At 36.9% G+C, this 15,096-nt stretch overlaps 1 protein-coding gene across 1 annotated transcript in view; it reads right to left on the bottom strand.

Annotated features, from left to right (window-relative positions):
• Positions 1–15,096, bottom strand: part of SH3PXD2A (SH3 and PX domains 2A) — a 259,549-nt gene that overhangs the window by 141,257 nt on the left and 103,196 nt on the right. Inside the window, exon 5 of the mRNA XM_063307115.1 lies at positions 10,677–10,768. Coding sequence (XP_063163185.1) covers positions 10,677–10,768 — 92 coding nt within the window. The remainder of the gene's footprint in view (positions 1–10,676; positions 10,769–15,096) is intronic.

A 15,096-nucleotide genomic window follows, 5' to 3' on the forward strand; every position in this document is an offset into this window, starting at 1 on the left:
CTCAATGGGGCTACAACAATTTCATTAACAACTTTAAGTAGCACTAATGTAGAATCTGGTTTCAAACTGGAGGGGGGGAAAAGCAGAAACAATCTTACGCTGTATGTTTTGCATGGTTTTAAACAGTTACCTCTAGCTTTGAAGGACAACTCCACCCAATATCAGAAATAGCTTCTACCAATCTAAGAAAAACAAGCAGGTTTTTGGCATGCCCATGATAGAACAGATGTCCACATACTATTCAAGGAATGTCTTGTAAGCTTTTTCTGGCTAGTAGTGATACTGTGCTTTTCTTTCTAAATTCACATAAAATGCTAGACATACATGTCAGAGACTGTTTTAATGAGTAGAAATTTGGATTTTTCATAAAGCCATCTTGAACATACAAAATAGCATGCCACTGGTCAGGAAAAAAGCCTAGATGGATTTTTTTTTAATTCCGTTCAATCGTATCCAATTTTCGGAGATTGCCTGAGAGGTCTAGCCCAGTGCCTTAACCACTACACCAAACTGGCTCAGATGGAAATATCATGCAAGCCTATAACTTAAACCAAATTATTTAGTGCTAGTCCAAGTTAATGTATCATCTGACACGGTGTCTGAATACTTCGTTCTCACTAGGACCAATATTTTAAAAAGTTATTCTAACAGCAGTTTTTGCATTCACTTATTCCTCCACCTTTGTAGCAAGGCTAACCCTGTTGATAATTGCTGGAAAAGTAAAAAAATGATCCTTGTATCTACACAACCTTACAGATGCACAACAGTTCATTTCCCCTACTTCATAGCACCACAGCTCATGTATTTCAAACATTTTTCAAATTGGAATTTATCCCCAAGGGATCTTGTCTACCAAGATTAAATTGGAATTGCTTCCAATTCACACTTCTCAGTTCTACTTTCCTGTTGTTGAAGAATGTAAATGGTCCATTGCTGTCTGTAAATGTGTTGGGCCTGCAATGTCCAGAGGATCAAAGGGAAGGATTATTGAACAGCCCTCATCCATCTCTTCCCTTCCCTTCCCCCACCCCATTCTATAGAAGTAAAATTTGATCGACCTTGTCCTCTGAACACTATAAGTAATCCTTGTTCCTTACAAGTAGATATCTTTTCATATTTTCTAGTGTAGTTTATTGAGAAAATTGTTGTTTTTTCTTTTTGATTACTTTGTTTGATTCAACCTATATAGAATTATCACATGCCAGTTTGTTATACTTGTCTTTCCTGCTATGTGTTTTGGCCGGGGGACGCCAAATGAAAAATAAACAGGCTGAACAAACTTAGCAGTGTTTGCAGCATAAGCTGGCAGTTGTCCACTTACAGGTAGAAACCCATGGATCCTGGAGTTATCCTCACTAAACATCTTAGGTGAATTAAGAATTGGTGGCAGTTATAAGAAAGACCATAGGCAAGTGGGAATCTTCTCCTTAATAGCTTTGAGCATTTATGAAGAAGGCATATGACCTAAACAATAATTAAACTTTTTAGGTTTTTCTCTTCTGTGAGCACAACCAATGTGTCAAGTTCTGCTGCCAAGGCAGAAAAGGAGAGAGAATATGAAGTCTTGAAGATAATAAAGCTGATCTTGAGAAGTCAGTGTATTCATGACTGCCTATATTGTTAATGTAGATATTATTTCATATATTCACAATTAATATTTATTAGAAGACAACACTCTATAGTTCATGCAGACCAAATGCAACTTTCTTTAGATCACATTCAGATAGTGCACATTATTGTTTTCCTGGGTTGCCTAGAAGCAAAGCACATCTTGCTTTCTGACAAATTAAGATGTAACCTTCTGGAAGGTTCTGCCAAAGAAAATAATGCTTTTGAGTAAAATGTCACAATTTCCCTTGAAACTTTCAACTGAAGGGTTCAGCTCTTGACTAAATATGTTTGCAAAGTCTCACCTCCTTCCTCCCATCATCATCATTAGGCTTGTACTCAGGCTGAAATTTTGAAAAGCACGGGGTATCTCGTGAAAACAGCCTTGGATGGCGCAAAAGGTGTTCATTTTCATATATCAAGCCAAGACCACATTTTTCAAACCTCTCTTTCCTTGCTGCTATTCAGAGATGGGCTGGAAGCCAAGTCTGTGCTGCTAAATTTGTTTTTCTATTTAAAGTGTTCATTTGTATTAATAACCCTTTAATGTCTACATGCAGGCACTATTGGAGCTCTACTTCCATGTTATGGCATTGGGAGCTGTTATGTATTTAATTCCTATGCCCACAAATCCATATGGACATCATTAAACACATATAGTGCAGCATTAAAACTCTGCCCCACAAAGACTTTTACAAAAATAGTAATCCACAACCCCCATTCAGGGTCATGGGAAAGTGAAAAAGGCAAGGAAGAGAAATTTAACTGTATATTGCTTTAATCCCCAGAAGCAAGTCTAATATGCTCCTTTCCCTTTTCAGCTTAAATAAATTTTGAATTATAACATGCAAAATTTGAAAATGCATATAAGCCAAATCACACAACATTTTCCATGTTGCCCAGGATGGTAGACAAGTGACTAGTATGTGAACTAAATAAATCATTAATGTATCAGAATGTAGGTCACCCGGAATACAGATCATTGGGAAAGCTCTAATATGTTTTATGTGACAGCTCAATAATGCTGAAATATATTTACCATGCATAATATTCTCTTTGGGTGTTAGGACATAAGAGATCAATCTTTGGGTGCTATGGGCAAACTACTAGATTGAGGAAAGTCATAAAAGTTGGGATGATAATGAAAAGTGATGGGTCTGAGTCTCTTGGGTGGGCGGGCTAGGATTTTCTAGGATTTTTGATGGGTAATGTGCTTTTTCTTTTGTTTGTTAACTGTGATATTTTAGCAGTACATCACAGCTTTAGAGTGTTTCATATCTCAGAATTACAGAAAAGTGGATTACCAACTATCAGCATCTTGGTAACCAAAATTCAGTTGGATGAAACTCTGAGAATCATACAAAAGTAGGTTCAGAGCCATATGAAGCTCTGGGTTATGAATTGTCCACCACTGCGTTAAATAGAGCTAATTCAGCTCATGTGATAAGTATGTCAAACAATTATTAGTTGCATATGGAAGGTTCACGCTAAAAGGGATATTTCATTTGCAAAGATCTTTCAGAAAATACCCATTTGAATTCAACACTACTTACCACATATGAGAAAGGCCCTCAGTTATGAATACGGGCAAAACATGGAAATTGCTGTTAGAACAACCACTAGTTTGGGAACATTTGAGATTACAATTCTGCCACAAATTAATCTCTATAAGCAATCTGAGTTTTAGCTTTTGTAATTTACTTGAGACTTCTATCAGCAGTGCCACTCCTATCAATGCCTTTCAGCTAATGATGCTTTAAAACTTCTTGCTTTCTTTAAAGAAGGACCGCCCTAGAAACTGAACACCACTAAGATATTTTCTGGCAGACATAGTGCTATTCTTTTGCCATCTTTTTTCCACTAATCCCATTTGTGATTTCTTTAATTAGCCAAAGAAATTCTATACCATTTTTTTCAAAATCATCATGGCATTAACTATACTAACTATATTACTAATATTTATAAACTTCAGTCATGTGTACCCATTCTGCAGAGTTAATCACACTCAGGCATACTAACATCATTAGAACCATGATAAAAAAAAAGTTAGGTACATAAAATGAAAAGAAATGATGTGAGAGGAATACAGTAAAAATCAGATTACAGGTAGTCCTTGGTTAAAGACAGTAATTGGGACCAGAATTTCCATTGCTAAGTGATGTGCTCAGAAAGCACGACAACACATGACTGCACCACTTGGCAATGGAAGTTCCAGCAGTCCCCTTCAAAGGGCTGCTTCGAAAATTAAGTGAGGGCCTCCTGTGATTGCAACTTCCAACTTCCTGCCAGCTTCCCCACTGACTTTGCTTGTGGGAAGCCCGCAGGGAAGGTCGCAAATCACAATCGTGTAACCGTGGGATGCTGCGATGTTCGGAAATCTGGGCTGGTTGCTGAGTGCCCAGATTGCAACCACGTGACTGCAGGGGCCCTGTGCCAGCTGGAAGTTCGAGGACTGGTTGTAACTACCACTCATTCAGCACCATTGCAAGTTTGAATGGTCGCTGAACAAGTCGTTAAATGAGGACCATCTGTACTCCTTGTGTTTACTCTGCATATATATATCTATAGATACAGACGACATAGATATAGATTCAAAAGTAAAGTCTCCAAGCACTTTTTAAAAAATAGTTGGGGGCAGGACAGGAAAGTATTTTCCCATAGAGCATAGTTCATATATCCAAATTTAGCTTAAATGTCTCGTGGGTGCAAACACAGCATTTGTTCTAACATGAGATTAGGATGCATTTAATATTCCTAGTCTTTTTATTTACTTTCCCATATATGAAGACCTTGGTAAGGAGGGGGTGCTATAAACTGAAGGTCTAAGAGGTGAAACTGTCCATGAAATTAGAAACACATTGAAATAATAGATGAGAAGGTTTATCCCATAAGATTAAGGCAATGTTCAAAAAATATTCCTTTTTCCTAAGCCAGAAACACCGAAGCACAAACTTGCAGAAAAGTCTTTATCCTTTGCAAGCATCATAACCTCCTATCCAATCACTCCCTCATATTTCTATCTGGAAGAGGCAAGCACTGTCCCCCTAAACTGTCCCCCTAAAGGCTGAACATGGCCTTTGAATCCCTGCTTCCCACTGAGCTACTTCTTTTTCCACTGCCTGCTCTCATACATTTGCAGTTGCACACTCCATGTGGATTCCAACTTTTTCTCCTTTTTTTTTTGCTGCCTCTCAAAGAAGAGTCCATTGGAGCTGGATGGCTAATAAATCCAAATAAATGAAAATAAATAAGTAAACCTTTGCACCACCAAAATGCAGGGGCAAAACATCTATTTTGGATCATGTGATTTTTGTTTATTTATTTATTTGTGTGTGTACACATACAAATATGTTTAACATACTTATTTAACTTTAAAAACAAAAGCCCTCCCTTTAAAAAGGCAGAAAACTCAGTCCATGCTTCCTCTCATGATGTCCCTTGGTCACTGCTATGGCGAAAACTGTATCTGTAAAAAAGTTGCTTGCCTTGGTCTAACTCCTCAATGAATTTAAGGCCCACAGTTTTGCCTAGTTACTGATACCTCCTAAAATGGCAACAACATACTTTTTTCCCACAAAAATAAAGTTGCCTAAGAGTCAAACTCGGCAGCTGGTGACTTACAAACTACAGGACTGGATTGCCCCTGCTTTCTTCCAAGATGTTTTTTGAAATCCTAGTCTAGACTACAGCCCTGGATATCTCAGAGGTTCCCATCAAATAATAACCAGCCAAGGCTAACCCTATTTGGCTTTTTAGATTAGTCATAGCTGCTGCCACTGGTATACCTTCCTTTCTCCATGGAGATTCTTACATTAAGAAAAAAAAAACCCTCTCCATCAACATTTACAAGATCAGTAAGGACAATTATAAGGTAACAGAGTACCTAGCAGGATATAATCTCCTTGGACTTAATTTCACAATCTATTTTTCAGTTTTCATGATTCTTCTGAGAACAAATTGCAACTACATCAGTACCATCACAGCCTGAAAAATGGGCTCAGTTTATCCACTGAAAGGGTTTTAAGAACAGTGGAAACTTTTTTTTTATGCTTCTGGGCTGTCTAAAGAAGGCTTCAGGAGTGGAGTTCAGTTGTGTTGTGATACTGCCTGCACTCAGCAGGTGAGAATAACAGACTGATGGCAAGGCTTGCACACACTTGCAAGGGTGCCTATGTATGTGTTTATATTCAACATTCATACCCAAGAGTTGATTTAAAATTCATAGCCACTTGAAGCACAATATTTACCCAAAATTTTATTATGCCAGAATTACTTGAAAAAAAATTGGAAGGAGAATGTTTGCAATGCATTTCCTCTACCACACTATGCATACCCAAAGTGTGTTTTTAATCTGCATTAATATTTATAGTACATAATGCTTGGATTTAGTAGACTGTTAAGGACATTACTCTAAAGGACAATTCATGGCCAGTTGAAGTTTTGAAATTTTAATGATTTCCACAAGTACAACAAAAAGGTTTACCTCTCCATCTCTTCTTTTAACTGAGTTAATGGTGGAAGAATAAAGTGATGGTAATGCTGCTTTCCTCAAATCTCAAGGGTAACATCATTTGCTGAGTATTCAGATCTTTAGCCCCAGAACTATAATTGCCAGAGTTTATTGGAAAGAAAGAACAGCATGTCAATTCTCATGGATGCAATGTATATATGCCAGAGAAAGACACAGAAAAGGAAAGGAAAAAATGCCTTAAAAGAAAGTGAAAATCCTGAAGTAGTTAATGGGATTTGACAAAGGAGCAGGATCAAATAACCGCAAGCACTCTTTATAGCCTACTACCTATTTTGCACAGATGTAGTGTGTCCTAATGGCCATATCTGTGCAACATACTAACCTCCAATTAACTGAAACGTATTTTATAGAATTAACCCAATGACACAGGTTCACATCACCTGAGCCACAAACTAGTCAATCACTTTTTAGCCATACACTAACATGTATTTGATAATCACGTCAAGTTAGAACTCACACACATGATGAAAGGAGTCCCTTTTTTCACAACTATTTTATTAGCACAATAGTGCTGTCCCTTGGAAAGATAGGTTTTAAGAACTTTCAAGCTATTGACTCTATGTTTCAATACATTGTTCTTTCCTCCAAGATATTTGAGCTCTTCTCTGCCCCCAGTAATCCAACAAGTATTTGCTTTTGATTCTAACTTTAAGCCTACAGTTTCCTTTCAAAGATCAGAAGACTAGCAATAGCTTCCACTGGTAGGTTGATGATGTTTCAGACTGTAATTAAAAGCAAATGCAATTGGTCGTATGTAATAACCTGAGGTTTGCCACATTGCTTTGAAGCTGACCTTCCAGGAAGGATGCTGAAGCCTTTTAGGGTGTGATACACATCTTAGCTGTCCCTCATTGGCTTAGGTTAAAACTTCAATGTCATTATATAACCACAACTGAAAATAAATCAGAAGGGCTTGAACCTGGGCACTCTAATTTCAGAATAGTATCTCTACTGAGTAAATGTATTTCAGTTAGAAATGCAATCTTGAAAGTGTTATCTATATTGAATGGGCCACATGAATTTATCACAGATTCCAAATGACATTTTATTTAGTGCTTCTAAAGATCTCAAAATATTCTACATAAAACACTAGCTACCCTTCTGATTCTCACCCTGTTCTTTAGTAACCTGAACACCTCTCTGATCCATCTGCCTCCTGACCTTCCCTTCCTTAACTCCAGTTGGGGTTGACTGCTTCGCTCACTGTCATGGCCATTCTCTCAATCATCAGCCCTCTAAGAACTGTTCCTTCTCTTACATGATCACACTTCTAATGGCAATTCCTCTGGTAGCTGACCCTTGGTTCTTAAGGGAAGGTCTCAGGTTATCTCTGAAATTTCAATTAAATCAGAAGCCTTGATAATTCAATAACCTGCCTGTCATTTTGAGTCAAAACATGAGGTTATTTGATCTGCTGTTTGTATTTCTAAAAACAGAGTGCATCAAAGCCATCAGTGCAGACAGGCTGAAAGACAGATGGTGTAGCAGTGATTTTATCAAGCACTTTTCAAGACACTCAGTGCAGACCAAAAGGTAGCTAACATTTGTTTATATAGTTGATTTTATACAATACTCTTTAAAAAAGCCTTCACCAACCAATGGACCTCAAGATAAGGTGAGATCACAGACCCCAAACTATCAAGCCAGCATGGCCAATAGCTGTACTCTCTGGGAATTTCTTACTGATTTAAAGAATCAAGCTCTTATTTGAAGCAGAGTAGAAGTGGAGATTCACAAGTCCTAGTCTTCCCTTACAAATGGAAGCTGGCTGAGTGACTTTGGGCCAGCCAATCTTTCTGAGCTCTAGATTAGGAAGCTGAAAAACATCAACCAGCCAATCAACGTTGGATCAGCAAAATAGATTATGGTCCATAACCTTCAGAAAAGAAGCCTTCTCATGCATACATATACACAGATGCACGCACAAAATACAGAGCTATCAATAGAAATGTTGGTTAATTAATTGTATGAGTTTAAATAATTCATCTATTAACCCAATAGTTTTGCATAAGCTTACATATGATTAATACATACTTCATATTACATTACAGCAACTTTCTTTACAGGAGATCTTCTTCCCATGCCAGGCAAAAGGGCACCTGTCATTTCCATCTTTCTGTCATGCTCCCCAATCAATGTTCCCAGAACATCTGATTGGATTCGCATGTATGAATGAAGTTAACATGTGTTGGGACTTGCGGGTCAGTAGAACCGAAGGGGAACATGCCAGGAGTGTGAAAGCATCTTGTTTGGACTATCTCTGGTATCCAAGGTCAAGCTGCCAAGCTGCTGGAGACATCTGCATGAAACTGAACTGACTGGCACAAAGAGGGGGGCTGAATGCCTGAGAAAGGGTTTATATTCATTGGGTTGTTTAACTTGGGGAAAACGCGGGAACTTTCATCTGCAACTTTTTCACTGTTCTGTATACTATGCTCCATTAAAGCAATTTCTACTATAACCACACATGAATTAAATTTGATGGCAAGTGAGTAACACACTTTCTAAATACATTTTTTAAAAAAATATATTGCTTGACTGAAAAGTTATCCAATGCTAAGCAAAAAGTCTGCAATTGATTCAATGTGGTGGATGCATTGGAGAAATTGTTCTACTTCCATTGTAAAAATAATTACATAGAAATATTAAGTAAGGGGGGTGATGTCTTCCTCATGACCTGGAGAAAAACAGAGGTTACCCAACTGGGCTATCAATATAACTTCTGTTTTGTAGCATAGCAAAATCTTTCAGATCTTTAGCAATTACAGCACATTGCTAGAAACAGAGATCAGATTAACAAGCAAAAAAATGAAATTCTGGAAGTAGTATTTGACTTACTGACAGGCAAATATGAGTAAGCATACTTTATTATATTAAAAAAAAAACCTTGGTTACAGAGAACATTATACTAGCTGGGAATTTGGGGAGTTGCAGTCCCAAAAATTTAAGTATGTTACATTAGAGAAAAATCACACGGATATGTGGATTTCTGATTATTATTTTATTTATGTAAGGCATTTATGCCCAACCAAACAGGGCCAAAGACTTAGAGCTGATCACTGCAATTTGAAGAAAGAAGATATTATTAAGGTTATTTCTCTGTTCACTAATTTACTATCTCTGTATACCTAATGGCAGTTAAGATCAAAATACAGTTTCCATTTTAAAGGGGTTTAATGTTCAAGAGCTAAGGAAATTTATCATAGAAAGTTAGAAGAAGGGCATGAACCAAATTACTAACTGCAAAAATTACAGTTACAATATGCAGTACGATTTGGTGATAAAAGTAGGTGACTGCTGGTTTTGTTTATTTATTCTGGACTAAAATATAATCCCCTGAGATCTGACTTGCCTCAACCCTATTAGCCTTCCAGAAGGCCTTGAACCCTTGGCTGTTCCCTTTGGTGTTTGGGCAAGGATGTTAGAGTAGTTCATCCTATGAGGTGAAACATGTTGGTGTAAACATGTTAGTGTTTAGTTGTGTTTTTTTTTCTGAGGAGTTCTGCTGTGTTGCAAATCTCTTTGTATTGTTGTATGCCATTCTATACTGTAAATAAATAAATGAATAAATACAATCTTGACATAAATTACCTTATATTGCTATTAGGCAAGTGCCAAACCAATTTTGCATGATATATCAAGGACCATACTCCAAAAGTAGTTGGGACAGGATTCACTAGGGAATGAGGAGTTATAAGAGGAAAATGGCTGCCTTAAGAGTTTGCCAGGTTGGCACCCATTTTGATGCTCCAATCTCCTCAAACCTCCCCTTCCCCCACCAAAATAGCCAAAACCTTTGAGCTCAACACTCTAGGTGTGTTCCGGGACTGAGAAGAGGATGTCTTATAGACAGAATGCAGCTCCTAGGCTATATTTTTGTACCCTTGTTATAGAGGTTTAGGAAATCTCCATGCATCATTTTCTTTCTGTAAACTAGATAACATATTTCATTATTTGTAAAACCTTTCAGAATCCCCAACAACAGCAATTTGTAAATTGCCGACAGCCTGCAGGATGTACCTATAACTACTACATGCAATATTGGGATCAGGGATCAGAAGCTCTGCTCTGTCTCCAACAGGATCTGCTCTCTCCCTGACTGATTTTGCTTTCTGCTTCCAAAAAATAGTTTTTTGGAAATTACTTGTGACACGGCTCATAATCAAAGTCTTGCATACCATCTTTGAGCATGAATCCATCCAGGAAAGTTGATTGTAATTATAAGTTTATTGTTAACTGGCAGGATTTCCCTCAGGATATAACAAATAATGATTCTGCAAATCACTAAAGCGAGAAAAGGTCTCTCTTTGACCTATGATGAATCAGATGCCACGTTTCTTTGAATTTTCTTCTTGCACAATGAACACACGTATATTCCTCATTTATATTTGTCAAATTACAAGCCCATTTCCCTCTGATGTAAAAGGATAAAATAAAACTAAGTGCTCTTCCATCTTTTGGATGTGATAAAATATATTGACCTTTAGCTTCCTTCCTTCCTCCCATAGAACAGCAACACAAATCAACAGAAGCTTACTCTTTAGGTGGATTTAGGTCCTCTGGTTGGGTTTCAAAAAACCGAAAGACTTCATCACACTGTGAGATGTGAGGTGGAAGCTTTACCAGCGCCTGTTAAAGAAGAGAGAGAAGTTAAACATAGAAGCAACAAGAATAAAAAGATGAGAAGGATCACCTTAACTAAAACCTGTGGGTAAACAGAAGAACAGAACTGCAGAAAATGTTAGGCTTTTCATGATAATAATAATTTGATAATTGGTATTGATTTTAATTATTAATTACATTAATTTTATTACTACCGTATGTTTTACATTTTACATGTTTTAAAATTGTTGTGAGCTGCTTGGTTATTTAAACAAACAGAAATGCAGGCTATAAAGTCAAAAACAAATTTAAAATTTGAGCTTATTAACATGCTTACCAAGCAAATTCAGGGCTGCCCCCTTCTCTTACTCTAGTTCAGAAGAGACAATCTGATGCTATTCAGAAGCATCACTTTAGTGGTGAGCAGTTTAGTTCTATCATCCCAGCCAGCAGAGATTTTGGGAGTTGCAGGGTTTCTATCTCTGCTCAGTTTTGTGGAGTTTTTAAAAAGGCTGAGCAATGACATATCAACACCACAACTGGATGTTTAAAAGAAGAAGAATCATTCAAACAAGCAAAGGATATTTTTTAATATTTAAACAAGTGATCTTATTTGCTTCATAATTCAAATATTGCCTGTAGAAATGTAAGAACTAACTTTTTGTGTATGTGCGTGCCTTTGAGTCAGTGTTGATTGCTGCCTGGACAGGTCCCTGTAGTTTTCTTGGCAAGATTTTCAGAAGTGGTTTGTCATTGCCTCCTTCCTAGGGCTGACTGGCCCAAGGTCACCCAGCTGGCTTTGTGCCTAAGGCAGGACTAAACGTATGGTCTCCTGGTTTCTAGCCTGATGCGTTAACCACTTCATCAAACTGGTTAAAACACTGGACATTATATTCAATTATGGATATAGATAGGCAGTAAACCATTTTATATTCTCTGACTCTATTTTAGATATATTTATTTTGCTGGTATTTTGCAAGGCATTAAAAACGTGGCTTTGCTGTCAGGCCTGGGGCCCTGATAGCATGGGCAAGTCTGCTTCTTGGTTATATTGATTGTGAGATGCTGTGGTTGTTCTTGGCTGCTATTTATGCTATTTTATGTCATTTATGTTTTTAATTAAGTCCCCTTTTCGGGAGAGATGGGCGGTGATAGAAATTTGAAATATAAATAAATAAAATAATTATTGGTCGTGTTTTTACTCTGTTTTTATTTTATTTTAACTGTTAGCTGCCCAGAGTCATGTATGTGGGATAGGTGGCCATGTCAACGTATTAAACATGTAAGTAAGTAAGTAATAAATGCAAAGCATCATAATTTGGTGATTTGGTTAAGGCTTAGGTTATTAAAAAATGAGAACAGACTTAATATCATGGACAGCCTCCACAAAGAGAGGAAGGTCTCTACTACAGCCAGTCATTCTCATTAGATGAAAAATCCCACCCGCTTTAATCCTGATTTACTTCTATTGAAAATGAATGGCGACATATTATTTCCATTATTCTCAATCCCTTTTCTATATAACTAAGAAGAAAGGACTGAAAATAGAAATTCTAGTAGTCATATAAATACTTCGGTGGCATCTAGCCTTTACATTCTCGGCTTAGCCTGGAAAACCAAGAATTTGTACAGTCCCTGCTCTTATATTGTCAGGTTAACAGTATGCTCCCTGACTGATTTGTTAATCAGTTTGATATAACATCAAAATGGAAAAGATCCCACCAAACAAGGACTGCAAACCAATACTTGCTCTTGACTTATTTATTTATTTTATCCCACCCATTCCTGAAGGGTACAGAGACCTTGCTCAAAGTACGGTTGGGCTATTTGGGCACCACAACAAACAGTAGCTTGACAAAATGGGAAATGTTCTATGAAGCCAGTTACGTAAGGGGGTGACAAAATGCATACCGTCATAGCTTACTCACAATCCTTCATGAGACAATCTGAAAATGCGTAATCAAAATGAAAGCTGTACTTGAACCATTAAGTACAGCTAATTCAAGAAGAAAAACATTTATACCATAATATTTCCTAGAGCCTTCTCAGACAATAAAATACCCAACAGATTTTCTCTACAAATGAAATATCTTATATTGCATTCATTGGTAATCTAACACACTATCCCAAACCATTAATGCTATCCCATTTCTACAGAGAAAAGCTTTGACGCAAATAATGACCAAAAACTAGATTGCTCTTTTTATTTCATGCACAGCAGAAGAAGAAATGAACACACAATATTCAGATGTTTGTAATGAAAAGGTTAATGAAATGACAAGGATTGGCTGAGAGAAAAGGGCAGCCTTGCCCCTTTGCCATTTTATAAAAGGCTAAATGATCCCTCTAGCACTTGAGTAGAAAGAAGGGAATCTGGAGGCCTCTAAAGCTTTTTAAAAAGTTAATGAAAGTCACAGAGATCAAAGGAATAAAAATTTCCATTAGTCTACCAGTAATACAATTAAACAGACTGATGGAAATATGAAATTAGGCTGTAGATCATTTGTGGCTCAAAGACTACAGATTGCCATAGTTGAGCAAGATACTGCTTTCCGTATGAAGCTACAGAGGGATATGGAGATAGACTGGAAGAAAGACTGCAAGACCTGTTAAGTAAATGTAAACTTAGCCCTTAGAAGGAAGGAAGAAATTCAAGATAACCCCACCTTGATTCTGTTTTGGCTTAAAAGGGGGCACAAGGAAATTCTGATCGGCTTAAAAAGTTCTGCTTTCTTCCAGGACTTTTTGTTTTGTTTTAGTGTCCAATCTAGCCAACATCCTTGGAATTCCCAAGCATTCCCCCTTTCAAGTATTGAACAGGGCTGACCCTCATTAGTTTCCAAGATAAGCTAAGGTTGGCTAGGTACTGCCAACTGCCAAGGATTGCTTTTTATTCTGCTCTGAAAGAAAAAAGTGGGAAGGAACTTGTGTGGAAATGAAGGGAATTAAATGTTCAAAAGACAAATGATGTGCTGTTAAGAATTGCTCTAAGTTTGTATGGAAGTCAGCTGCATTCATAATTTATGGTCTGTTCATTCCAGAAAACAAATTTACCTCATATATTTGCCAAATATACATGATATATAAAAGGATCCAGAACATTTACATCCACTAGAAAAAGAAAACATAGTGGTCTGAGTGTCAGATTATGCTGTGAAATTAACTGGTCTAATCACTCTGTCTCATTTAGGGCATATTCCACACATGCCTTATGCTCTGCTCCCAAACCAATGTCACACATGTGCAGCTAATGAGAAGAAATTAGAAGAAATCTTATTGCCTAATGAATTGATACATAATACAGCATTTGGTAGAAACAGAATTGTTGACAATCTAGGCTTGCCTTATAGGAAAGCAATATACTACTTTTCATATGACAGTTAGATTAACAGAGGAGATAAACTAGGTGGAAGTAAAATTATCAGATTGCAATTGTTTGATTCACTGTCATAACCACCCTCATCAATACAAAAGTCTACTAAACATGATTTCTCAGACAGGACTCTGACCCAGTAAGAAACTGTCTGATTGCAAGATTAATTGGATATTATATAAGAGGGATGGGTCAGGAGTTATCCTTACAGCCTTGCAGTGCATTTCTGCCTTCTAAGAAATATCTGTTCTGAAGCACAAATTTTGCACTTACCAGCTGGACAATTAATGTGCAGATTTTAGCTGAAGTTCATATAGTCATAGCCTGTGGGCTCCATTTTGCAGCCACTGAATCAATTGTTGCACATAAATAATGATTGCATAATATAAGATTTTAAATATACTTTTTCCAGCTGAATTGTCTAGCATGAACATTTCTTTTTTTGCACCTAAAATTCTTAAAAATCCATTGCAAAGTTTGATCAATATGTTTTGATTACACTGAAATCCAACTGGACAAAACATACTGAATTGATTTTAGAAACCCTGTAAGGAACCTCATTAGTCCGCAACAGCCCAGTTGTGGTACATAGTTACTCCCAAATATGCAATTGAAATGGGTGAACAAAGAGACTGTAAACGGGTGAAAGTCAGCAAGCCTTTCTAATTGTTTCTAAAGTCACAATTTATATTTAATATAGTAAATTACACTTTCCAAGAATACCAAATGCATTTGTGTTTTTTGTAGTTTTTAATGTTTTTAATTATTATTATAATAATAATTGTTTAGTATTTATTAACCTCGTGTTTTTAAGTGTGTTGTACGCCACCCAGAGTCACTTGTTGTGAGTTGGGTGGCTAAATAAATCTGATAAATAAATAAAAATAAATAAATAAAATATTAAACTAGTGCTCCCAGATCATAGGTTTCCTATCTGAACTTTAACCTATAGCTCTGTTGCCTATAGCTCTGTTGCCAAGGG

The sequence above is a fragment of the Candoia aspera genome, chromosome 6, assembly GCF_035149785.1.
Source record: "Candoia aspera isolate rCanAsp1 chromosome 6, rCanAsp1.hap2, whole genome shotgun sequence".
NCBI lineage: Eukaryota > Metazoa > Chordata > Lepidosauria > Squamata > Boidae > Candoia > Candoia aspera.